The sequence below is a fragment of the Pantherophis guttatus genome, chromosome 3 (genome assembly GCF_059756535.1).
Source record: "Pantherophis guttatus breed Tessera chromosome 3, ASM5975653v1, whole genome shotgun sequence".
In the NCBI taxonomy this organism is placed as follows: Eukaryota; Metazoa; Chordata; class Lepidosauria; order Squamata; family Colubridae; genus Pantherophis; species Pantherophis guttatus.
In genome coordinates this window covers 8056191-8083700 of record NC_142065.1, presented here as the reverse complement: position 1 = coordinate 8083700, position 27510 = coordinate 8056191, and the positions used below count along the sequence as shown (strand labels likewise).

The 27510-nt window shown below is 46.8% G+C and overlaps 1 protein-coding gene across 1 annotated transcript; it reads right to left on the bottom strand.

The window, feature by feature from the left end:
- Positions 1–365: 365 nt before the first annotated feature.
- PTK6 (protein tyrosine kinase 6) lies at positions 366–26840 on the bottom strand. Its single transcript, XM_034441279.3, has 8 exons — positions 26401–26840; positions 23385–23506; positions 19452–19615; positions 11650–11803; positions 10856–11017; positions 8302–8483; positions 6952–7105; positions 366–2813 (listed from the first exon to the last, which is right to left on the bottom strand). The coding sequence occupies exons 1-8, from the start codon at positions 26637–26639 to the stop codon at positions 2617–2619; spliced, it is 1374 nt and encodes a 457-aa protein (XP_034297170.2). The 5' UTR covers positions 26640–26840; the 3' UTR covers positions 366–2616.
- Positions 26841–27510: the final 670 nt, after the last annotated feature.

Here is a 27510-nt window from a genome sequence, read left to right as displayed (position 1 = left end):
AGACCTGCGGTGAAAACTTAAAAGAGAAGCTGACATTGAAGATTATATTCTCAAATTCTTGCCCAATTTCTACGTTACTGGTTCTTACAAGGAGTGACATCATACCGATGGTCGTTCTTGTAACCAGAAAGCTTTGAAGCAATTTCGTTGCATTTGATTTTATTACAAGTTTCTAAAGCTCTGTTTCAAAAACCTTAGTAACGTGAAGATGTCTGGACTTCAACTCCCTGAATTCCCCAGCAGACATGGGAGTTGAAGTCCATCCATCTTAAAGTGGCCAAGTTTGAAAAAAACACTCATCAATATGATTGCTTTAGTTGTGTGTATTTCTGTCTCGCTGAAAAAAAAATGCTCTCGGCACCAAATTTATACAACAAGGATCTTTTATTATATAAAAATCATTTCGCTTCCTCCAAATACAGATATTCCTCAACATACGACTACAATTGAGCCCCAAATTTCTGTTGCTATGCAAGACAGTTGTTAACTGAGTTTTGCCCCATTTTACAACCTTTCTTGGCAATTTGTTAAGTGAATCACTGCAGTTGTTAAGTTAGTATCACGGTTATTAACTGAATCTGGATTCCCCTTTGAGTTTACTTGTCAGAAGATCACAAAGGTGATCACATGACCCCGGGACACTGCAATAGTCATAAATATGAGTCAGTTGCTAAGAGTCCAAATTTGGATTACATGACCATGGGGATGGCCCAAAAGTCGTAAGTATGAAAAACGGTCTTAAGTCGCTTTTTTCATTGTTGTTATAACTTCAAATGGTCATTAAATGAATCATTGTAAATCAAGGATTATCTTTATAAGTTTTCAACCAATAGGAAGATAGGAACAGACTCCTGAATGGCTTAAAATTCAGGAAAGGTTCCAGACACTCTTCCCAGGTGAGATTCACACAACATTCTTAACCTTCAACTGAAATCAATGAGCAACATTTCTTATAATCCCATCAAAAGCTCTGCCAAAATAAGCAAACCATCGAATGTGCTTCATATGTTATGATAATAGTTGGATTTCCACAACTGGCTGAACCATCAATTCTAGCGCCATGCAGATTCGATGGACAAACCGAGTTTGGGATCTTTCTTTCACGTGGAATAAATAAGCTGCATATAAGGTAAACATAACACCTATAACAACCTTCTCCAGACTCTGAGGCAAATGAGAAACATCCAAGATTGAATTTTGCAGAACCCAAAGGCATCAACAGGAAATGTACAGAATCCATCTAGGGAACAGCCTGGTCTTCTGCTTAGCTTTTTCCAGTCCGATCGGTACTGCGAACATTGGACCCAGATTTTTGTCTTGCCCTTCTGGACCCACAGGACGATTTGTGAGGTGTCGTGGGTGCTAATTAAGTGTCGTGTGGCAGAGAGTAACAAAAGACAAGGAAGTTTAGTCCTGGCCCGTTGGATCATTCAGAGAACATAGAATGATAAGAGTTGGAAGGGACTTTAGAGGTCTTCTAGTCCGACTACCTTATACCAGTGATGGCTAATTTTTTTGTTGTCGTGTGCTGAAAGCATGCACGTGTGTGCGGGCACCCATAATGCAATGTGCGCACGATGCCCCCCCGTGTGCCCCCCCCACATATGTGTGACCCCCCGTGCCCCATTTTGGGCCTAGCAGGCCACCCTGCAGCCTCCTGGGACCAAAAACAAGCTGCGGTGGGGGGGGCACGCCGCACCCCCCCCATCCTCCCCCCGTCCCCACACATGCATGCACGCATCTCCCGCATGTGCCACGCCCTCTGCGCATGCACAGCAGAGACCCGAAAATCAGCTGGCTGGTGGGAGGCGTGTGCGCGTGTGCGATGGAGCTGAGCTGGGGCAACGGCTCGTGTGCCCACAGAGAGGGCTCTACATGCCACCTGTGGCACGCGTGTCGTAGGTTCACCATCGCAGCCCTATACCATTTCAGAGAGATGGCTGCCCCATCTCTTCTTGAAAGCCTCCAGTGATGCCACAACTTCTGAAGGCAGGCTGTTCCATTGATGGATTACTCTCGCCTTTAGGAAATTTCTCTTTAGTTCTAGATTCAAAAGTCCCTATTTTGCCTTTTTTTAAAAATTAAACCTACATCCTTTCTTTCCCAGCAGGGCTGATGGTGCGATAATTTGTCAATCACCTTGATCTGCTCCTCTGCCCCCTTATACTCAGGTGTCTGTGTGATGGGGTACAACGTCTTCACAATCCAGGGTTGGGTTCTACATTTTTTTACTACCGGTTCTGTGGGCATGGCTTATTTTGTGGGTGTGGCTTGGAGGGCATGGCTAGCTGGTCAGAGTCATTTCTGGAAGGTCCTCGCACTTACGACCAGTCCTTGCACTTACGACCCGACTCATTTGTTTGCTTTTAACACTGATCAGCTGTAGGACGGCCCTTTGAAGCCCCACGGCAAGAGTTTAAACAGTTTTTTTTCCCTCTAGTCATCAGCTGGGACTCCGGAGGCAGCAATAGATTGGGGGTGGGACCAAATAAAAGGTAAGAATAACGTGGGGGGGGAGAACCGGTTCGGTGACGTCATATCGTCACCGCTACCGGCTCGGCTGAACCGGACCGAACCGGGAGGAACCCACCACTGCCCCAATCACTGAAGGGCAGCTTAAGAGAAGGCTTCAAAGTTCTCGTAGCTGGTGAAATTCTGGAGAAGTTCTCTGATGTTCTGGAAATCTGGTCTTTGGTTGGGATCCAGGTTCCAACATTTGCACATGATGGAGTACATGACAGGAGGGCACCTGGGCGGGCGGTGCATCTGGAAGCCATTTTGAACCTTGGTGGAGACCTCCAAGTTACTCATGCCTGTAGAAAGAAGGAAAAATGCAGCATTATTTATATATTCCGCGTATGGCATGAAATACATGGATAGCAGTACACATAGTCCTCGATTTATGACTACAATTGAGCCCAACATTTCTGTTGTTAAGTGAGATATTTATTCGGTGAGTTTTGCCCCATTTTACAACCTTTCTTGCCACAGTTGTTTTAAGTGAATCACTGCAGTTGTTAAGTCAGGAACACGGTTATTAAGTGAATCTGGCTTCCCCATTGACTGTGCTTGCCAGAAGGTCACTAAAGGGGGGAATCGTTTGACCTCAGGATACTGCAACCGTCGCGAAATTCATGCCAGTTGTCCAAGCATCCAAATTTTGATCATGTGACCACGGGGATGCTGCAACGGTCATAAACATGAAAAATGGTCCTAAGTCACTTTTTCAGTGCCATTGTAACATTGAATGGTCACTAAATGGACCGTTGTAAGTCGAGGATTATCTGTAGTAAAGACGTATTGAAGGAACACATACTATTAATACATCTATGGATATTCTCAACCGTCAGGTCATGGTTGTTTCAAAAGTGCTTTTTCAAAAGGCAACGGGACTTTTTCCTTGGAAACATTTTGCTTCTCATCCAAGAAGCTTCTTTACTTCTGACTGAATGGTGGGCAATAGAAGGATTTGTATTTTTTTGGACCCGCTCTCAGGGTTGATCGTTAGCTCTCTAGAGTTGTGAGGAACCATAATAAATCATATGTCAAAAAATTGTGTAGCGGCTGTCCAGATGGATACACGAACACAAAATTGTAGTCTTTTATATACTATATATGTGTATGTATGTATATATGTATATATCACGGGAAGGTTCTAATTTTTTTACTACCGGTTCTGTGGGCGTGGCTTATTTTGTGGGCGTGGCTTGATGGTCATGTGACAATTATTTAGGATTTAGCAGAGGTACTGGTCTACCAGGCTTTTAACTGCTTGCAGAGCTGTACCGGTCTACCCATTTATTTTTGCAGGCACCGGTCTATTCATGTATTTTTGCAGGCACTGGTCTACTCATTTGTTTTCTTTTAACACTGATCAGCTGTAGGAGGGCCCTTTGAAGCCCAGCGGCAAGAGTTTAAACAGTTTTTTCCCCTCTAGCCATCAGCTGGGACTCAGCCGAAACACAGACCACCCTCAAGACAGACACACACACCAACAAACTCCGAAGACTACAAGAACGCCAGAAACAATCCCCCCCACCCTCACAGCCACACATGAAACAAACAGTGCATAACATCTCAGATAGGATCCTCACCAAAGCCGAAACCAATGTCCTTTCCAAAGGATTCAACTTTGCAGTCGCTCCCAAAAGCATCCCCACTGAAACCATTATATGCGGAGTTGAAACCAGCCTGACCAAAATCAACCCCGACGATGCAAACAGAATCAGACTCGAAATCACCAATATCCTCTGCACCAGCAAGCCACCCAAAAGTAACTTACCCAAAGAGGAACAGACAGCACTACTTAACCTGAAAGAAGACACCAGCATAATAATCCTACCAGCAGACAAGGGCAATGCCACGGTGGTTATGAACACATCTGACTACCAAACCAAATTAACCAACCTACTCCAAGACTCCATATACAAACCCCTAAACACAGACCCCACCACCTACCTGGAAAAAACCACCAGATCCAAAATAAAAGCCTCCCCCATCAGCGAAGAGATTCAGCAAAGAATCATACCCAGAGAGAAATCATCCAGATGCCCTAAGCTTTATGGTCTCCCCAAGATACACAAAGAAGGAACCCCACTTAGACCCATAGTCAGCTCCATAGGCTCACCTCTACAAAACCTAACCAAATTTCTCGCCAAACAACTACAGCCCTATGCAGAATCCATCACCTCATACGTAAAAAACTCATTCCAGTTCATAGACATCATAAAGCAACAAAACTTACAGCCCAGTGACCTACTCGTGAGCTTTGATGTCATATCCCTCTTCACCCAAGTACCAATCAAAGAAGCCTTGACAGTTATCCAAAACAAATATAACCCCCCCAGCACATCTTAGATCTGACCAGCCACTGCCTATCCAACACATACTTCATCTATAATGGACAGAAATACAAACAAAGAGAAGGAGCACCCATGGGATCACCCCTCTCACCTGTCATTGCCAACCTCTATATGGAATACTTTGAAACCCAAGCTCTAGAAAAATCCGATCACAAACCCAAACTCTGGCTCAGATATGTGGATGACACCTTCATAATCTGGCCACATGGGAAAGAAAAACTGGACAACTTCCTCACACACCTCAACAGCCTACACCCCAAAATACAGTTCACCATGGAAACAGAAGTGAACAACCAACTTCCCTTCCTGGATGTCTTAGTCTACAGAAAATCCAATGGCTCCCTAGGACACACTATATACCAGAAGAAAACACACACAAACCGCTATCTGCACGCACTCTCACACCACCACCCTGCCCAGATCAACTCTGTAGCCAAGACACTCATTTCCAGAACAAAACGCTTAGCTGACGAACAACACCTAAAAACCGAACTACACACCCTCACTAACGTACTCACATCCAATGGATTCCAAAGAAATAAGATCACCAACCTAATCCAAAAAGAAACCCCCACTAAAATCCAAGACAGAGAACAAGAAAACGGCAAGGCCCTCCTCCCATACATAAAAGGCACCACAGACAGAATAAGCAAAATCCTCCACAAACATAACATCAAGACAGCATTCTGCACAAACCGAAAAATATCCACCATCCTAAGGAACCCCAAAGACAAAATTGAGTTAGAAAATCAAGGAGTATATGAAATCCCATGCACCGCCTGCCCCACCACATACATCGGACAAACCAACAGACGAATAAGTGCACGCATAGAAGAACACAAGAACTCAGTCAGAAAAGAGGAACCAACTTCTTCCCTGGTCCAACACCTTAAAGCCACAGGACATGATATTGACTTTAAAAAGACCAGAACTATCGCCAAAACTGAACACTTTAACAACAGAATAATCAGAGAAGCCATCGAGATAGAAAAACGCCCACACAGCATGAACAAACGAGACGATACCTCCCGCCTACCAGCCATTTGGAAACCCACTCTTATTGACAAACGAGTCCCTAACACGACGAATGACACCAGACCCACACTCACGAGTGCCACACCTGATGTCACCACCACACATCCACGCAGAAACCAGACTCAAACCCACACTGATAATGAGCCACGACCAAGGACCAGAAGCCAGACCGCAGCTGCATCATTAGCCACTTTAAACCCCTCCAATCCATACATGAAGCAGACTGACACCGACCATGAAGAGCTCGCACGGCCACAAACACGAAGCCAAACAACAACAACGCAGCTCACCAGCTCAAATCCCCCTGCAACTCAGACTAAGCTGAGCACAACCAAGCCCCCACCCAAACAGAACACAACCCCAGCCAATCAGAGCACAGCCAAGCCCCTAACCAATCAGAACACACCTCCACCCAATCAGAACACAGCCAAGTTCCCACCCAATCAGCTCACACCTCCACTAGCACTTAAAAGGAAGAGACAGCTGCGATCTCACATTGCTCCTGGAAGCACGAAGCCGAGAACACCAGCCTGAAGATGACGAATGAGACTTCGTCGAAACGTCGCCAAGACACTTCCAATTTTACGTGGGAGAAGACCCGAATAACCAAAGACCTACATACAAACACCCGCGAAAACCTGAGAAAACAAATATATATATATATATATATATATATGTGTGTGTGTGTGTGTGTGTGTGTGTTTGTGTGTGTGTGTGTGTGTGTAATCTAAAATTTGTTACTACCGGTTCTGTGGGCGTGGCTTGGTGGGGGGGTAGGTAATGTGAGTGGGTGGGCATGGCCAATTTTTTTTTTCTTTTAAAACCATTTTTTCTACAATCTCTTCGGCGAAGAGCGTTGTAAAAAAATGCTTTCAAAAGCCTCTGCCGATCAGGCAACTCAGCTGGGATCGTCAGAGGCATTTAAAAGAAAAAAAGGTTTTTTTTCTTTTCAAAAAGGGTTATGCTGCTGTCTGGAGAATTCTGGGAGTTGAAGTCCACAAGTCTTAAAGCTGCCACGTTTGAAGACCTCTGCTCTATACTCTTGTCCCCATACCTGGATATGGGTTTTGCCCACGAGTCATGATTTCATAAAGAAGGATGCCGAAGGACCACACGTCAGATTTGATGGAGTAGCATCCGCAGGAAAGGCCTTCCGGTGCGGTCCATTTGTAAGGAAAGCTGTGTGAGTAAGAGAGGTATATATCTTCCTGCAAAGACAGAAACATAAGGTCATCCATTTTGTACAAAGTCTTTGGAAAACTCGGCATTTCTTGATCCCCAAAATGGGGTCTGTTCAGACAAGGTCCAGCCAGGAGAGCGCGTGTGTGGGGCCATGATCCGCACCTTCTGAACACTATAAGTAGTCCTCGACTTGCAACGGTGTGTTTAGTGACTGTTCAAAGTTCCAACGGCACTGAACAAAGTGACTTATGACTGTTTTTCACGCTTATAACTGTTGCAGCATCCCCATGGTCCAAGGATCAAAATTTGGATGCTTGGCAACTGGTTCATATTTATGACGGTTGCAGTGTCCCCGAGTTACGTGATCCCCTTTTGCGACCTTCTGACAAGCAAAATCGGTGGGGAAGCCAGATTCAGTTAACAACCATGTTAGTCACTTAACAAATGCAGTTTATTCACTTAACCACTGTGGTAAGAAAGGTCGTAAAATGAGGTAAAATTCACTTAACGAATGTTTCGCTTAGCAACAGAAATTTTGGGCTCAATTGTGGTTGTTAAGTTGAGGAGTATTTGTAATGTCAGGGATATATTACATTCCTTTTTATTTTTCATATTATTCTTAATTTGCATTAGTTTTTTTTACTTTTATACTTTTAAACATCACTAAAAGTTATAAAAAAAACCTGACCAATCTCTATCCCTAACTTTTCAGCAGTAATAAAATATATATTGACCAATCTAAACTTTTCTATATATACATCTATAGAGCAATGCCAAATAAGTTTATGCAGTATAGAGAGATCTCAATCTGTCTGTCTATATCTATCTATCTTTCTATTTTTCTATCTATCTATCTATCATCTAACATTTATCTACCATCTACCATCTATCTACCTATTATTCATATCTCATCTTTCTCTCTCTCTCTCTCTATCATCTATCTATCTCTATCTATCTCTATCTATCTCTATCTATCTCTATCTATCTCTATATCTATCTCTATCTATCTATCTATCATCTATCTATCTCTATCTATCTATCATTCCTCTCTCTCTCTTTTCCTCCCTCCCTCCCTCCCCGTCTCTCTCTCTCCCACCAACCCTTATACTATTTTATTTTAACCTACTAGTTTGATTGGACATATTCATCCTGCAATTTGGCCTTTCTGGATTAAATTCTATTTTTCTGGATGCTTTTGAGTCTCAGAAGGATTGAAAAGTACCTCGATCAGCCTGGCCATCCCGAAATCTCCCACTTTGCAGATGTTGTTTTCTCCCACCAGGACGTTCCTGGCAGCCAAATCTCGATGGATGAAATTCTGCGATTCCAGGTAGCTCATCCCCTCAGCCACCTGAGCAGCCAAGCTGACCAGCTCCACCATCTCCATCTGTTTCCCCTCTGGACCTGGGAAGAAACGGACAGTTACATGAGAACCTGCTGGACCATGAGGTGTTTTTCCCAAAAAGTTTTACTTCTTTTTAGGATGGAGATAACAAGAGGCGTCGTCTTGCACATGGAGCTCAGAGAAAGACAGATTAACAGATTAACAGAGTTGGAAGGGACCTTATAGGTCATCTAGTCCAACCCCAATATAGGTCATCTAGACAACCCAGGACCCATGGGCACCAAAAGGTGTCTCCCACTATGGGGACCACACACTAGTGGGCCAGATGTTTCTAGCCTGAAATTCAAATTCAGCTGTTCTGATGTGGGGCAATTCCTGTCTGAATAAAAAACATTGGGTATTAAGAAATAATTCAAAAATTTCAGCAACCAGTTGCTAGATGGGCATGGCCATGGGAGCATGCCCTACTCGGCCTCCTGCACCACAGAGGGAGGGGCTTTTCACCCTCCCCAGGCTCTGGTGGCTTTTCCCGAGCCTCCAGGGGAGCGAAAACGGCCTCCTCTGGGCACCGGAGGACCTTGAGAGGCCCTTGAGAGGCCGGAAATGGGCCCGTTTCCGGTCTTCCTGTACTTCCAGTAGGCCCGTTTTTCACCCTCCCAGAGCCTCCGCACACACCCTGCATTTACCTGGCATCCAAAACGGGCCGCGTGGAGACTCCTGGGAGAGGTGGAGCGGGGTGGGAGGGATCAGCCAGTCCTTGGAACAACCGGATTAAAATTAACATCCGGCTTGCCCAAATTCCAAACTGGCTGAATCCCACCCCAGAATTCAAGGTGGCAAACATATCCAGCACACCTTTCTCCTCCTAATTTTCCCAAAACGATGTGAGGCGGGTTGGGCTTGAGAGAGTCGCTGGCCCGGAATCACCCAGTTGGCTTTCATAACTTAAAGTGGGACTAGAACTCACTGTCGCCTGGTGATTGGCCAAAATCACCCAGCCAGCTTTTATGCCGAAGGCAAGACTAGAACTCACAGTCTCCTGGGGATTGGCCCAAAGTCACCCAGCTGGTTTTCATAGCTGAAGCAGGACTTCAATTCACATTCTCCTACTTTCTATGCCTTAACCACTATTTATTTATTTATTTATTTATTTATTTATTAGTCCAATTTATATGCTGCCCTTCTCCGTAGACTCAGGGCGTTTTACAATGCGTTATAGCAATAGCCTGCATACATTTATGTATATACCTGCTTATTAGGGCTTTCGGGCCCCCCTAAGCAGTGTTGTTCTATACAAAACTGGCTTATTGCCCCCACAATCCGGGTCCTCAATTTACCTACCTCGAAAGGATGGAAGGCTGAGCCAACCTTGAGCCTGGTGAGATTTGAACTCGCACTAATTGCAGGCAGCTGGCAGCTAAGTGCTAGCACTTAACAGCACTTAGTCCGCTGCTCCACCGAGGCTCCTAGATTTACACGGGTGTCAAACTTGCTGTCATGAGACGTTTCGCAACGTTTTTCCCCTTTGTGAAGATGGGCTGGGCATGGCCTATCCGTGACGCATCTGGACCACGGGCCGCCAGTTTGACACCCCTGACTAGACTGAACCTCAAGACTAACATAATTTTTTTAATATTATTTTAATTTTAAAAAGGAGGGCTATCTGCAGCATTCATGTGTGTGTGTGTGTGTGTGTGTGTGTGTTTATTTTAGGAAAGTCAAGATGACTTCATCCCACACAACTGAAGTCTCATGCCTTTTTGCATTGGCTTTTTTGGCTGCCGCCGAAAACTGTTGGAATATCTTGGAAAGAGGAAAAAAGACCAGGTGTGGGCTTCAAAAATTTTAGCAAGAGGTTCTCTGCCTGGTTGCTGGGTGGGCGTGGCCTAGTCAGCCTCCTGCACCACAGCGTTTTTGCCCTCCCCAGGCTCCCGAGGCTTTTCTCAAGCCTCTGGGAGGCGAAAACGGCCTCCCAGGCTTCTGAGGCCCTTTGGAGGCCGGCCTTCCCGAACTTCTGGTAGGCCCGTTTTTCGCCCACCCTGAGCCTCAGCACACACTCTGCACTTACCTACATCCAAAATGGGCTGTGTGGGGACTCCTGGGAGGGGTGGGGCGGGTGGGGCGGGGCCAGCCAGGAGTGGGATTTGGGGGTTCTCCGAACTATACAGAATCTTAGCTAGAGGTTCTCCCGAACCCCTGAGAGCCCCCAGCAGCCCATCCCTGGAAAAGACTAGAGAAGGACTTTTGGACACCAAGGAGGAGGCAACTGATTACAACACCATATTGTGAACAAAAAGCTTCTGTGGGCAGCTGATCAGCCACAGGCTGATGTTCTTAAGATGCCCTTTTCTGTCGTTTTGGTAAAATCTAGGCTTGGCTATGGATCTCTCTGGGTGAAGGGGTGGAACCAGGAAAAAGGCGATGGCCTTACCCCTCAGGAATGAGAGCAGGTTTCCTTTGCTCATGATTTCGGTGATGATGTAGACAGGATCCCCGGCCGAGCAGATGGCGTAGAGGGAGAGAATGTTTTTGTGCTTCAACAGCCTCAGGGCCTCGATCTCGTTTTTGAAGGTATCCTGGCATGTCAGATCGGCTGGGATGGGAGAAAAGTAAATGTAAATGTAAATTAGGGATGCGGCGGCTCAGTGGCTAAGACACTGAGCTTGTCGATCAAAAGGTCGGCAGTTCAGCGGTTCGAATCCCTAGTGCCGCGTAACGGGGTGAGGTCCCATTACTTGTCTCAGCTTCTGCCAACCTAGCAGTTCGAAAGCAGGTAAAAAATGCAAGTAGAAAAATAGGGACCACCTTTGGTGGGAAGGTAACAGCGTTCCGTGCGCCTTTGGCATTGAGTCATGCTGGCCACATGACCATGGAGACATCTTTGGACAGTGCTGGCTCTTCGGCTTTGAAACGGATATGAGCACCGCCCCCTAGAGTCGGGAACGACTAGCACAAATGTGCGAGGGGAAACTTTACCTTTACCTTTAAATGTAAATTGCTCCCTTCTGGTACAGCTCAGCTCCTGACTACTTTCTGGGTATACAGGTAATCCTTGATTTACGACCACAATTGAGGCCTGCTGTAACTTCAAACAGCCACTAAGTGAGCAGTCGTAAGTCGAGGACTACCTGTATTTTTAAAAGGGGGTGGGGCTTCATTTGCATGAAAAGCCCCAGCGGATGGATCTCGTCATCTGACTGTTTCATTTCTACAGCTCGACTTTACCTCTCTGTAACACCTTGATAGCCACTTTCACTTTCTCTTTCCAAAGTCCCTCGTAGACGTCTCCAAAGAAGCCGGAGTCCAACTTCCGGATCAGACGGAATTCGTCTTTGGGTCTCTCCCAATCGTCCCAGTGGGGCATGGACTTTGGCTCAGGCTTGGGTCAAAAAGAAAGTCCAGATGGGGTTAATTTTCTCCAAGATTTATTTTGTGTACCATTTGCAACTGTTGTTCTTCCAATTACAGCTAGTCCTCATACTTATGACCATTTGTTTAGTGACCGTTTGAAGGTACAACGGCACTGAAAAAAGTGAAGGACCGTTTTTCACATTTATGACCATTGCAGCGCCCCCCCCAATGGTCACGTGATCAAAATTCGGCTGCTTGGCAACTGATTCATTTTTATGACGGTCGCAGTGTCCCGGGGTCACGCGATCCCCTTTTTTGCGACCTTCTGACAAGCAAAGTCAATGGGGTGAAGCCAGATTCGTTTTACAACCGTGTTACTAATGTAACAACTGCAGTGCTTCGCTTAACGACTGTGACAAGACAGGTTGTAAAGCAGGGCAAAACTCACTGAGCAACGGTCTTGCTTAGCAACATAAATTTTGAGCTCAGTTGTGGTTGTAAATCGGAACTATGCATATCATTTTCCCTGCTTTTTTTTTTTGTAAAAGAAAATAAAAAGAAAAACGGCTGCAAACCTTTATTTTCTGCATGTAGCTTTAGGATGCTGAATGCTGATATTGTGCAACCTTAAATGGAAAACTTCTTTTTAAACAGAAGTTTCTCTTTGTTGGGGGGTGGGAGCACATCGGGTCCCTGCAGGAAGGCTGCCATTCTAAAGGGGAGGGGGGGCTGCATCTTGGGGTTGAATGGTTTGCATCAGGAGTGAAATGCTCCCGGTTTAGACCGGATCGCCCGATCCGGTAGCAATGGCGGGTGGTTCGGAGAACCAGTAGCAAAAATCCCTGCTCCCCACTTGCCCAGCTTAGCCGCGCGATCATCAGAGGCTGTTTTTTTTACTTTTAAAAGCATTTTTTCCTGCAACCTTTCGGCCAAAAAAATGCTTTTAAAAGTACAAAAAAAACCAAAGCCTCTGATGATCATGCGCCTCGTCAAAGGCTTCTAAAAGCATTTTTTTTCTGCAACCTCTTCGGCCGAAGAGGTTGTAGGAAAAAAAAATGCCTTTAAAAGCCTCTGGCGATCCCAGCTGAGTTGCCTGATTGTCAGAGGCTTCTAAAAGCATTTTTTTCTGCAACCTTTTAAGGTTGTAGAAAAAATGCTTTTAAAAGTAAAAAAAGAAAAAAAAAGTTGGCCATGCCCACCCAGTCACATTACCCACCCACCCAGCCATGCCCACAGAACCGTAGTAATAAATTTTACATTTCACCACTGATTTGCATGCTTTTGCTTTTGTAACCATTTGGGGATTTGTGGGGGGGATGTGTCCTCTCCCAGCCGGTTCCAGCCTGTTATCACCATCCCACCTCGGAGATCTCACAACACCTTTGCGGCATCGGATTGGCTAATTGTGGACATGGGGTATCGCGTGGGGGCTGAACAGGGGAAATTAGCTCAACGCTTCCCGCGGGAGAATTTTCAGCCTCCGTCGTCCGACTTCTCTGCAATCTCATTAAAAGTTCCTTTTGAAATACAGGCTGTCCTTGGCCAAATGCTCTTTGCTTGCGTGGGGGTTTGTCTCCAGGGAGGAATTTCAATCCCTCTTTTCTCCAGTTCACTTGTGGGTTCCATTTTTTTTTTCCAGCTGCTAGGCCAACCTCAGGACGAGGGGGTCTCTCCATCCCTGGCGCTACTATGACGCTCAGAGTCACTGAGTGGGGCCCCATTTGATCTCCCAGGTGGTGAAAGTGGCGGGGAGGCCTCCCATGACTGAGCCATCCAGTTGGCAAAAGGCGAATGGGGTTTTTAGCCTTCGCAGGCAAAGAATAGAATAGAATAGAATAGAATAGAATAGAATAGAATAGAATAGAATAGAATAGAATAGAATAGAATAGAATAGAAAACAGAGTTGGAAGGGACCTTGGAGGTCTTCTAGTCCAACCCCCTGCCCAGGCAGGAAACCCTACACAACTTCAGACAAATGGTTATCCAATCTCTTCTTAAAAATTTCCAGTGTTGGAGCATTCACAACTTCTGGAGGCAAGTTGTTCCACTGATTAATTGTTCTAATTGTCAGGAAATTTCTCCTTGGTTCTAAATTGCTTCTCTCCTTGAGTAGTTTCCACCCATTGATTCTTGTCCTGCCCTCAGGTGCTTTGGAGAATAGCTTGGCTCCCTCTTCTTTGGGGCAGACCCTGAGATATTGGAAGACTGCTATCATGTCTCCCCTAGTCCTTCTTTTCATCAAACTAGACATACCCAGTTCCTGCAACCGTTCTTCATATGCTTTAGCCTCCAGTCCCCTAATCATCTTTGTTGCTCTTCTCTGCACTCTTTCTAGGGTCTCTACATCTTTTTTACATTGTGGCGACCAAAACTGAATGCCATATTCCAAGTGTGGCCTTACCAAGGCATTATAAAGTCGTATTAACACTGTTCAAGATCCACAGCCTCTCTACCAGGGCAGGCCTCACTAAGCATCTGGTGCACCCCAAGTCTAGAAAGGTCTTTAAGGACACTCTCTGCCCTCTCCACAGGTGTCATATCTCTAAAAAAAAAGCCAATGCAATCCTAAATTGCATTAACAGAGGGATGCAATCAACATCAAGGGAGGTATTAATACCACTCTATAAAGCCTTAGTAAGACCTCACCTAGAGTACTGCATCCAGTTTTGGTCACCACACTATAAAAGAAGATGTTGAGACTCTGGAAAGAGTGCAGAGAAGAGCAACCAAGATGATTAGGGGACTGGAAGCTAAAACCGACGAAGAAAGGTTGCAGGAACTGGGCATCAGTGGTGGGTTGCCCCCGATTCGGACTAGTTCTATAGAACCGGTAGTAAAATCAGCGGGAGGCTCCGCCCACCAACCCTGATGTCATCAGAACGCTTCTGCACATGCGCAGAAGAGCGTGTGCACGTGCGAGCAAAACTAGTGTAGGTGCTCGGCCCCGTTGCAAACCAGTAGTAAAGGTAGGTAGAACCCACCACCGTTGGGCATGGCTAGTCTAGTGAAGAAAAGGACCAGGGGAGACATGATAGCAGTCTTCCAGTATTTGAGGGCCTGCCACAGAGAGGAGGAAGGGGGTCAAGTTATTCTCCAAGGCACCTGAAGGCAGGACAAGGAACAATGGATGGAAGGTGATCAAGGAGACATTCAACCTGGAAATAAGGAGGAATTTCCTGACAGTGAGAACCATCAACCAATGGATCAGAAGTTGCCTTCAGAAGTTGTGGGAGCTTCATCACTGGAGGCTTTCAAGAAGAGACTGGACTGCCATCTGTCAGAAATGGTGTAGGGTGTCCTGCTTGGGCGGGAGGGGGGATTGGACTAGATGACCTACAAGGTCCCCCCCGACTCTCTTAATCTAATCTTAGTCTAATCTCTAGGGGTCACGGGAGCGATTGGGCCACTTACCAAAGGGTCGTCATCGAAACCAGTATCAGTCGACCACTGGTCTTCCTCCGGTAAGGTCAGAGTTCCCTCGTCTCGTTTAAGCGAGGGGGTGAACTTCACCACGTTCCAGCTTTCCAAGGTCGTCTGCTTCGCGCGCGGTTGCTGCTTTGTGGCTTTTCTCCCCCGTGTTTGGTCCCTGTTCTTAGCAGGGTACTTAGCTCGGCACTCCGCTGCTCGGTGACCCTCAGTGTCACACTTGAAGCAGGTGGTGGAGCGTGTTGGCTGGACTTGGGCTTTGGCTGTGTCTCTCTTCCTCTCCGTAGGCGATCTCTTCCACACAGTGCTCGAGCGGTACCAGTTTCAGGCTAGGTCGATCTCCACTTCTTTGGCTAGCATGTACCAGTCCTGGAGACAGGCTGGGTCTCCTCTCACGACACAAGCAGTGTACAGGTCATGATTTAGCCCATCTTTGAAGTAAGTCACTAGAATGACTTCGGGCCAGTCGAGCCGATAGGCTAGGTTTCGAAATTCGTCAGTGTACTCATCCACCCACTGGCGACCCCTGCCGCATGTTTTTTATGCGGTCTCAGGCTTTGCGGTTGGCCAGGGGGGGTCTTCAAATTCCTGTCCTAGGACCATCATGAATCGGTTGAATTTTCTCAACTCAGGGGGGTTCACATTATGGAGGCTGACCATCCAACTGGCCGCGGCCCCCTCAAGTGCCAGCGTGACAACCGTCACCTTGGCTCTTTCGGTGGAGAACTCCTGGCCATAATCCTGCATGTACATGAGAACGTGGACCAGGAAGACTTGAGGGTCTCCATCGAACTTCACACTGAGAGGGGGGTCTCCTCTTCGTCTTCTTCATCCTCTTCATCCTCCAGCTCCTCTTCCCACTCACGTTGATGACTGTCTCGGGCGAGGTTGACTCCCTCTGTCCTCCCGTCCCAGTCGTTCTTCTTTCCAATGCTTATGGCACACCTAGGCTTAGCTGAGTCCCCCAGGCTCACAGCTTCCTCCGTCCACCTGGCAGGGTTTTATCCTGGGTGGGCTTTTGTGGAGGCTCTCCGCCAGATTCAGCTTCCTCCTGGTCTCTACCTTGAGTAGACATCGTTTGCACGGTCCCTACAGTACGACAGATGCCTCTGCGGGTTGACCTTTTTTTGCAGATTTCGCCTAATGTAAGGACCTTCGCCTAATGTCTCAGCTACCTTCTCAGGAAAGGATGGCTTTTGAAACTATTAGCATTCCAAAAGGCACTTTTACTGAGAGAAACTAGGTGGAGTCTGAAAGTTCCCGCGCGAAGCGTTGAGCTAATTTCCGCTGTTCAACCCCCACCCGGTACCCCATGTCCACGATTAGCCAATCCAATGCCGCCAAGGTGTTGTGAGAACTCCGAGGTGGGATGGTGATAACTGGCTGGAACCGGCTGGGAGAGGAGGCATCCGGCTGGCCCACTCCTCCCCCTTAATTTGCAGTTATAGCAAAAGGGAAAGAATGCAAACCGTTCAACCCCCCAAGATGCAGCCCCCCTCCCCTTTAGAATAGCAGCGTTCCAGCAGGGACCTGACAGATTGCCGTATTATTTTCACAGCTGTATCCTGCCTAACAACCAGGGAAACATTTTCTTGTGAGCCTTGTTTAAGGATGTGCTTAGGATCCTTAAATTCCTAAATCATCCAATGGTAGCCCACAGAGATCCTATTTCCTCGGACAGCGCTGATTGATTGCTCCCTTCGTCAAAGGAGAGCCAGTTGCCAAGACAATGTTTTCCTAAACAAATAATTCCCTCAACACTGTCAAACTATTTACTACGTCTGCACTACTATTTATCTTCTCATCGTTCCCGTCACCCATCTCCTTCCACTTATGACTGTATGACTGTAACCTTGTTGCTGGTATCCTTACGATTTATATTGATATTGTTTCCTGATTGCTTATTTGTACCCTATGACTATCATTAAGTGTTGTACCTTATGATTCTTGATGAATGTATCTTTTCTTTTATGTACACTGAGAGCTTATGCACCAAGACAAATTCCTTGTGTGTCCAATCACACTTGGATAATAATAATAATAATAATAATAATAATAATAATAATAATAATAATAATAATAATAATAATAATTATTTTATTTCTATACCGCCCTTCTCCCGAAGGACTCAGGGCGGTGTACAGCCTATTAAAAGCACAAGACAAACTTCAATTAAAATAATTTAAAATTATTAAATAATTCGGCTCAATTTAAAACCCCAGAAATTTTTTTATTCTATTCTATTCTATTCTATTCTATTCTATTCTATTCTATTCTATTCTATTCTATTCTATTCTATTCTATTCTATTCTATTCTATTCTATTCCAAACTTGGCAACTTTAAGAGGTGTGGACTTCGACTCCCAGAAGTACACAGCCAGCATGGCTGGGCTAAAGAATTCTGGGAATTGAAGTCCAGACATTTTAAAGTGGCGGAGATAGAGAAACAGGGTGCTAAGGTGAGCAGAGTGCCACCTGGTGGAGATATCGGTCAGCTCACGTCAAAGGCCGTACCACAGCAAAGCTGGTTTGAGGGGGCAGATTGAGGTGGGAAAGTGTTGTTTAAGAGCCCGAGGCACAAAAATAAATTCAAAATATCAACATTAAAAATCAAATAAAAATAGAAAGGCCTCCAAATATTCCACTCCACTCATTCTGAAGGAGGAATCAAACAAAGAATACTAGAAATCACTCCCTGGTTGTATTTTTATATACATACAGTAAATACATGTCAGTAGCCAAGCACCTGAATTTTCATCACGTGACCTCCAGTGGTTGTAAGTGAGAGGACCAGCCACAGGTCACTTTTTTCAGTGCCGTTGTAACTTTGAACGGTCGCTAAACAAATGCTTGTAAGTCAAGGACTACCTTTATCGCTACCCATCTCGTCTTAAAGTTGCTATGGTTGAGACTGGCCTGCACCAGGAGTGGGTTCTACTTATCTTTACTACCGGTTTGCAGCGGGGCCATGCGCACATGCTCACTTCGATCATGCACACACGTATGCTCTTCTGCGCATGTGCAGAAGCATTTTGATGATGTCAGAGTCAGTGGGCGGAGCCTCCCTCCGGTTTTACTACGAGTTCTATAGAACCGGTGCGAACCGGGGGCAACCCACCACTGGCCTCCAAATATATAAACAATAGCAATAGCACCAGTGGTGGGTTGCCCCCGGTTCGGACCGGTTCGCAAGAACCGGTAGTAAAACCTGCGGGAGGCTCCGCCCACTGACCCGGACGTCATCAGAAGTGATCTGTGCATGTCTTGGTGGGCGTGACTTGGTGGGCATGGCAGGGGAAGGATACGGTAAAATCTCCATTCCCACCCCACCCCAGGGAAAGGATATTGTAAAACCTCCATTCCCTCCCCAATCCAGGGGAAGGATATTGTGGAAAGGATATTGCAAAATCTCCATTCCCACCCCACCCCAGGGAAAGGATATTGTAAAACCTCCATTCCCTCCCCAATCCAGGGGAAGGATATTGTGGAAAGGATATTGCAAAATCTCCATTCCCACCCTACTCCAGGGGAAGGTTACTGCAAAATCCCCATTTCCTCCCGATCAGCTGGGATTTGGGAGGCAGAGAATAGATGGTGGTGGGGCCAGTCAGAATTTTTACTACCGGTTCTCCAAACTACTCAAAATTTCTGCTACCGGTTCTCCAGAACTGGTCAGAACCTGCTGAAACCCACCTATGGAACTGGTAGTAAAGGTAAGTAGAACCCACTCCTGAATAGCACTTAGACTTATATACCACTCCATAGTGTTTTATAGCGCTTTTTAAGCGGTTTTAGAAGTGAGCTTATTGCCCCAAACAATCTGGATCCTCATTTTACCAACCTCAAAAGGAAGGGAGGCTGAATCAACCTTGAGCAGATAAGAATTGAACTGCTGGCAGTCGGTCGAATTAGAATGCAATACTCCATTCTAACCGCTGCACCACCATGGCTCAAACAATGCAGATAATATGCAATAGATGAGTGCAATATTGATACATGCCATACATGCATGCAAACAGTGCATGCCATGTACAACTGTGCCAGTCCCCACCCAACCCCAGATGAAGATCAGCAGCTGTAGGTCAGAGGTGTCCAATTTCGGCACCTTTAAGATTTGTGGACTTCAACTCCCAGAATTCCCCAGCCAGATATGCTTTGGCAACATGCTGGCTGATGAATTCTGGGAATTGAAGTCCACAAGTCTTAAAGTTGCCAAGCTGCAAGGCATTCTGTGCCCAGCCTTCTCTCACCTTGTAGCAGGGAGCCAGAAGTTTCAAGCCGTGAGTAAGAACCTTTTCCTTGTAACACGTCACCAGGGTGAGCAGGTCCGGGAATGTCCTCGTCCCGTTCATGTAGAACCTCCCCTCACCGTTTCGCAAGATCTTGTAATGTCTGGTCAAGTGGCCATCACGGACTGTGAAATTCAGGGAAGCAAATTTAAAGCAAAGCAAGAGAACACTATTATTTATTTATTTGTTTGTTTGTTTGTTTGTTTGTTTGTTTGTTTGTTCAATTTATATGCTGCCCTTCTCCAGAGACTCAGGGTGGCTTACAATGCATTAAGCAATAGCCTTCATACTTTCGTATATACCTGCTTAGTAGGGCTTTCAGCCCCCCCTAAGCGGTGTTCTTTTTTATACAAAGTCAGCTTATTGCCCCCACAAATCGGGTCCTCATTTTACCTACCTCGGAAGGATGGAAGGCTGAGTCAACCTTGAGCCTGGTGAGATTCGAACTTGCAGTAATTGCAGGCAGCTGGTGTCACTTAATACCACTTTAATCTGCTGCGCCACCAAGGCTCTTGGTGGGGCAGGGGATTCAGAAACCCCCCTCTCTTTAAAGGTTTTGGTCGCTTCCTGTTCCCATAAGAAAGAGGGGATAGGATGCTGGCTTGCTGGGGGCTGCATTCAGGGGTGGGCTTCAAAAATTTTAGCAAGGGGTTCTCTGCCCGGTTGATGGGTGGGCGTGGCCATGGTGGGCGTGGCCTAGTCGGCCTCCTTCACCATGGCAGAAGGGGCATTTTTGCCCTCCCTGGGCTCCGGAGGTTTTCCTTGCGCCTCCGGGAGGATGAAAACGGCCTCCCCGGGCTCCAGAGGCCCTCTGGAGGCCAGAAACAGACCCATTTCCGGCCTTCCCGAATTTCCAGTAGGCCTGTTTTTCGCCCTCCCCGAGCCTCCACGCATGCCCTGCACTTACCTGTATCCAAAACAGGCCATGTGGGGACTTCTGGGAGGGGTGGGGTGGGTTGGGCGGGGCCAGCCAGGAGTGGGATTTCGGGATTCTCGGAACTGCACAGAATCTTAGCTAGAGGTTCTCCCGAACCCCTCCGAACCCCCAGCAGCCCACCGCTGGCTGCAAATGAGGTGATTTGCAGAATATTTTTGCTTTGATGGTGACACATCCTGTTTGCAATGGGTGGGGGGAAAAAACTGGGTTCCAGGGGCTAAGGGGTAAAGAGGATCCTGGAATAAGAAATTAGGATTGTTTAGGAATTGAGCACATGGCAACATCTAGCCAGCCTTGATTGAACGTAAATTAAACTAAGCCAGGCCAGAGCTGGCTACTATTTGGATGGGAGACCGTGAGGAAATCTTCTAGGCAGGGTTGCAAAATCAAAATATGATCTTGGAAGAAAGGGATGACAAACCACTCCAGTCCTACTGGCCAAGAAAACAAGGGCGTGTGCACAGAGCCATCCTGTGCCTTTAGTTTACCTTTGGGAAACTGGCAAGGAGACGCAGAAATACCTATTGAAAATGTTTCCAATTCTTGCTCAGTTTGAATTGCCTTATAGAATAGGAATGGAAAGAGAGAAAGAGAGAAAGAAAGACAGAAAAAAAGAGATAGAGAGAGAAAAAGGAAGGAAGGAAGGAAGGAAGAAAAAAGAAAGAGAAAGAAAGGGAAAGAAAGAAGAAAAAAGAAAAGAAAGAGGGAGGGAGGGAGGGAAGAAAGAATTAAAAAAGGAAAAGATGGAGGAAGGGAGGGAGAGGGGAGGAGGGAGGGAGGAAGGGAGGAAGGAAGGAAAGAAGGAAAGAAAGAAAAGATGGAGGAAGGGAGAAGCAAGGAAGCAAGCAAATCTTTGGCATCTATTTTAATGAATAGATGAATAATGAATAGATCTTTTTTTTTTCCATATTCTTTATTGATTTTTTAAAGAATAATGAATAGATCTGTGTTTGTCCACCTCAGCAATTTTAAAATGAGGGGGATTTCAACGCCCAGAATTCTGGGAACTGAAGTCCACACATCCTAAAGTTGCTGAGGTTGCCTTAATTTAATTCTGACCATGCCCCAGAACAGGGGTCTCCAACCTTGGCAACTTTAAAGACTTGTGGACTTCAACTCCCAGAATTCCTCAGCCAGCAAACCTTTGCTGGCTGAGGAATTCTGGGAGATGAAGTCCACAAGTCTTAAAGTTGCCAAGGTTGGGAGACCCCTGCCCAGAAACCCCCACCCTCTTTTTACACTTACCAATGTACAATGCACATTAAAAAGAGGAGTGGGCTCAATAACATGGCTGAGGTCATTATTTTGACTCTTTTAATCTTGCAGCCCTGTTTAAAAGTTTTGCAAATTCTGGCCCAAAAAGATGGGTAGCCTTTTTTTTTTATCCTTCCTTTTCATTTCCTCTCTCTTCTTAAAAGAGTTTGTTTTCGTGGATGAGTCAGATCTCCCTCAGTTTCTATTCTGAGCTGCTCCTGAGAGGCCAAAAATCCCCTAGTCATTACGGCCGCTCTCAATTTATGACCACAATTAAGTGACTCACAACTGATTTTTTTTGACACAGTTATGTGGATTGGCGCAGTTATTAAGTGAATCACGCGGCCATTAAGCAAGTCTGGATTCCCCCCTTATTCTGACTTTGTTTGCCAGAAGCCAGCTGGGAAAGACACGCATGGCGATCACGTGACACCCCCCCCCCGAGGCTTTACAACCGTCATAAGTACATGCCAGTTGCGAAGCATCTGAATTTTGATATTGTGACCAGGGGGAGTCTGTGAAGATTCTAAATGAGGGCTGGTTGTCATTTTTTTCCCCCAGTCTGCTGTTGTAACTTCGAATGGTCACTAAACCAAGGTCTGTGGGGTGCTTAGATCCGACCCATGGGGCCGGCCTGGAAACAGCAAAGGATCAGTCCATGGTGCCTCTGCCAGCGAAAACACGCTCCGTTTTTGCTGGCGGAGGGCTATAAAACCAAACAAAAAAACCAAACGAAAGGAGAAATGTTTCCCCTTTTTTGCATTTGAGCATGCAAGAAAGGACAGGAAAAATAACATTAACAGAGTTGGAAGGGACCTTGCAGGTCATCTAGTCCAACCCCATGCCTAAGCAGGAAACCCTACATCTGCCTGTATCTAGGACAGGGATGGCTAACCTTTTTGCCATCACGTGCCAAAAGTGGGGGGAGCGCAGGGTGGTCATGCGCGCATGTGCCCACACCCATAATGCAATGCGCCCCGTCCCCCTGTGTATGTGCACGTGACCCCCCCCCTGTGCTCCCCCCACTTTTGACACATAATGGCCCGGTGGGACCGGTAGGCCCATTTTTCGCTCTTCCCAGGCTCCAGAGCCTTTCTAGGAGCCTGGGGAGGGCGAAAACGGCCTTCCCCACCCCCCGGAGGCCAGAAATGGCCTGTTTGCCAACTTCCGGTGGGCCCGGAAGGCCCGAAAATCAGCTGGTGGAGCTGAGCTCGCATGCCCATTGATATGGCTCTGGGTGTCACCTGTGGCATGCGTGCCGTAGGTTCGCCATCACGGACTTAGGATCACAAAGGGAAAGAGGAAAGAAAAAGACAAAGAAGGGAAGATGGGAAGAGAGCAAGGAAGGAAAAAGAAGGAAAAAGGGGAAGGAAGAAGAAAGAATGAATGAAGAGGGAAGGAAATGGGAGAAAGGAAGGAGGGAAGGTTATAATGAGAGTGAGGAAGGGACTGAGGGAAGTCCTGCATTAGCACTTGGCCACCACAGGTGCCCCCACATGAGCCCCACCTGCCATGGCCACACCCATCCCGACCACGACCATCCCCTGACCCTCCAAGATCAAACACAACCCTCATGCAGCGCTCAATGAAATCGAATTTGACACCCCTGCATTAAACCGACAGTTATAAGTCGAGAACTACCTGTGAAGAATTCGGAAAAGAACTCCAGAATCCTTTATGTTTTTCGCCCCACAAAGTCTTACCCGAAAGCACGAAATCCGCTCCAATTTTCTCACTGATACGAACCAGGAAAGCGCCAGATTTATTCTTTTCCGACATCAGCCGAAGGACCGCTTCCGAGCGGGAAATTTGCCCAAAGAACCATCTATGAGGATGGTAGAGGAAAAAAAGAAGTAGCAGCCATTTGCAGGGGTCTGCAACCTTAAACACTCAAAGAGCCATTTGGACCCGTTTCCCACAGAAAAGAAAACACCGGGAACCACAAAACCTCGGTGGGCATGGCCAACTCGATGTCACTCACTTTCACCAGTCACATGATCCTCCCTCAGCCACGCCTACCCAGCCTGTCATTAGGACAGAGAACCGGTTGTTAAAAAACAACGGGAACCACAAAACCCTTGTGATCTCTCTCTCTCTCTCCCTCCCTCCTCCTCCCTCTCTCTGTATCTCTCTCTCTCTCCCTCTCTCTCTGTATCTCTCTGTCTTTTCCCCGGTCGCTTCTCCATCCCCCCCGCTGTTGCCCTTACCTTCTCGCCAGGCGAGGAGTGACTGGGAGGGGAAGGTGAGGGTTGGGGCCAGCCAGTGGTGGGATCATCCAACAGGGAGCCACAGCAGAGGGCCTAAAGAGCCACATGTGGCTCCGGAGCCGCAGGTTGCAGACCACCCAGCCAATTATATCAGACCCACGTCCATCTATTCTAACAATCTTTTTCACAATGTCGGGTGGAGGGGAATGAGCAGGGGATGATGGACTGGAGAACCTTGCATTCCTGTTCCTTTCCAGTTTCTATGACATCATTGCTGTGTCTGCAGTCTCCACTTCTATAAAGCTTGGCTGACTGACTTGAGCTGTCTGTAGGCTGGTTTCTATGTGTAGCAAGTGATCTGTGTGGATCTCCCAGCAGGCTGGTTGTGGGGCTGGGAGGGAAAATTGGGGGAACTGGTGTGTTTGGGGAACGCTCGGAAAGCAAGCTGAATCGGAACTTTTGTCCAATTTTTCCATGAAAAATTATCCAAGCATTGTCCGTGGAAAATTGTTGGTTATCTTTAGGAGCTGGAAGAAGATTCTCATGATGATGTGTGTGTGTGTGTATGTGTGTGTGTGTGTGTGTGTGTGTGTGTAATTTCAACGATCTAACCTAGTGTTTTTCAAACTTGGCCTCTTTAAGATGTCTGGACTTCAATTCCCAGAATTCCCCAGCCAGCCATACTGGCTGAGGAATTCTGAGAGTTGAAGTCCAGATATCTTAAATATGCTAAAGTTGAGAAACTCTGCTCTAATTTCTTTGGCTACTGCCCTGCCTGTGAGTGACGTGTGGACGTCAACTCCCAGAATTCCCTAGCCAGCCATACTGGCTGAGGAATTCTGGGAGTTGAAGTCCAAACATCTTCAAGGTGTAAGATGGATAAACACAGCTCTAGCCTCTCTGGATGCCCCTATTCCCTGTCAATGATGTTTGGACCTCAATTCCCAGAATTCTCCAGCCCCCCCAGGTCCCCTCCCCACATTTTAAAGTGGCTAAGATTGACAAACACTGCTGTAGCCTCTCTGGGTGACCCATTTCCCTGCCAGTTATGATTCAAACCGTCTGAAAATACACCTGGATCTCAAGTTCTCCTTTCAGCTAATGTTTACTCGCACAGAACTGCATCAAGGCCTCAATAGCAATAGCACTTAGACTTATATGCCATCTCACAGTGCTTTATAGCATTCTCTAGGCCCGTGATGGCAAACCTATGGCACGCGTGCCACAGGTGGCACATAGAGCCATATCTGTGGGCACGTGAGCATTGCCCTACCTCAACTCCAGCACGCATGTGTGTGCTGGCCAGCTGATTTTCGGGCCTTCCAGGCCCACCGGAAGTTGGGAAACAAGCCATTTCCAGCCTCCAGAGGGCCTCCGGAGGGATGGGGAAGGCCGTTTTCACCCTCCCCAGGCTCCAAGAAAGCCTCTGGAGCCTGAGGAGGGCGAAAATCGGGCCTATTTTTTTTATTTATTTATTTTTATATGCCGCCCTTCTCTGGAGACTCAGGGTGGCTTACAATGTGTTAAGCAATAGCCTTCATACTTTTGTATATTTTATACAAAGTCCTCTTATTGCCCCCACAAACCGGGTCCTCATTTTACCCACCTTAGAAAGGATGGAAGGCTTACAACTGGGCCCACCAGTAACCTTTTTGCCGTCGCGTGCCAACAGCAGGGGAGCACAGTGGGGTCGCGCGCGCATGCACGGGGGGCACTGTGGGGGCATTAAATTATGGGTGTGGGCACACGAGAGTGCGACCCCCCCACATTTGGCACATGGTGGCAAAAAGGTTAACCATCACTGCTCTAGGCAGTTTATGTCAATGTATTGACCCCAACAATCTGGGTCCTCGTTTTAACGACCTCGGAAGGAGGGAAGGCTGAGTCTTGAGCCAGTCAAGATCGAACTGCTGGCAATGGGCAGAGTCAGCCTGCAATACTGCATTCTAACCACTGTGCCACCATGGCAATAGAATAGAATAGAATAGAATAGAATAGAATAGAATAGAATAGAATAGAATAGAATAGATTGAGGAAGAAGTAGAGTAGAGTAGAGAATAGAATTTAGCAATTGGATTTATATACAGCTTCACAGTGCTTCACAGCCCTCTCTAAGTGGTTTACAGAATCAGCCTATCTTTATAACTTTGGATGGTCACTAAATGAACGGTTCTAAAGCAAGGATTACTTGTAAGTAAAAGTGAGTTTTAGCAAAGGGTCAAAGCTTAATAGCAAAAGCACTTAGACTTATATACCGCCTTACAGCACCCTCTGAGAGGTTTACAGAGTCAGCCTCTTGCCCTCAACAAATCTGGGTCCTCATTTTAGCGACCATGGAAGGATGGAAGGCTGAGTCAACCATGAGCCGGTCAGGATCGAACTACTGGCAGTGGGCAGAGTTTAATTGCAATATTGCATTCTAACCACTGTGCCACCAGGGTTCCTTAAACTTAGCCGCCAAAACCCACTGAAGATTTTTGCAGCAAAGCTAACGCAACCTGCTAGTACTTACGGCTCCGTCTCTACCGTCTCTTTCTTGGCAAGATAGCTGTAGGGAACGTAGCCTTCCTCGCATATTCCCCCCAGAGCATCCACCTGCTTGGCCCAGCACCATTCCCCGGTCTTCTGAATCACTTGGAACAGGTCCCCTGCTTGGAAAGTCAACTCCGTTTCGGTCAGGGCTTGAAAATCCCACAAACTGGTATATAGAGAACATCTGGCTCCGGGCACCGGATCTGTCTTGCAAGCCATGGCGAACGCAGGATTGAAAAGAAGGAACAAATCAATGTTGGTTTGTCTCCTTTCTGTCTTCCCCAGCTGCAAGTCCTGTTCACGCTAGCATAATTTTGCAGTCCTTCTGGAATGCAGCGAAGGGATTTCTCGTAAACCCACGGAGGCGTTTACCCGGAGCAGGTAAACCCTACCAGCACAAAGTGTGCAAACTGGAAAAGCAGAGAGGGAGGGAAAGAAGCAACGGGGAAAGTCCCTTCCTGCCTTCTATTGCTAAATAAAATTTCATGAAGTATTTCAGCCCAGCCCTTTCTGACTTGTACAATGGACTTCTTTTAAAGTTTTCTTCTTTAAAATACAAAAGGTTTTTCCAGTGTGGTGGCTAAGGAAATTTATAAGCGGGCTATATACAGAATAATAGATTTAGAAGGGGCCTTGGAGGTCTTCTAGTCCAACCCCCTTCTTGTTGTGGCAGCAGATTCGGACAGTGAGGAGGTTGGGGAGGAACATGGGCCAGTCCTGGAGTCTGGGGAAGGCTCCGATGAGGGCTCTGCGTCAGAGGCAGAGAGGAGGCCAGGACTATCTGACAGTTGTCAGCAGCCTTCGGAGTCAGACATCAGTGGGGCAGAAGAACAGCTGGATCCTGTTCCCAGTGTGCGCATGCGCAGAGCTGCCAGGAGAAGGGAACAGCTAAGGAACAAGGGTCAACTCAGGAGTAAAGCCACAGGTGGACGGTGAATGGCCCCTCCCAGAGGCAATAAAAGAGGAGCGAAAAGGGGAGGGGAGTTTGCAGGAGACAATTAGTTCATTCCTGCATTCTTGCCAATTATTGCGGCCTATCTGAAAGATATCCGCCTAGCCACTCTCCAAGCCTGATAAAGGTTGGTAATTG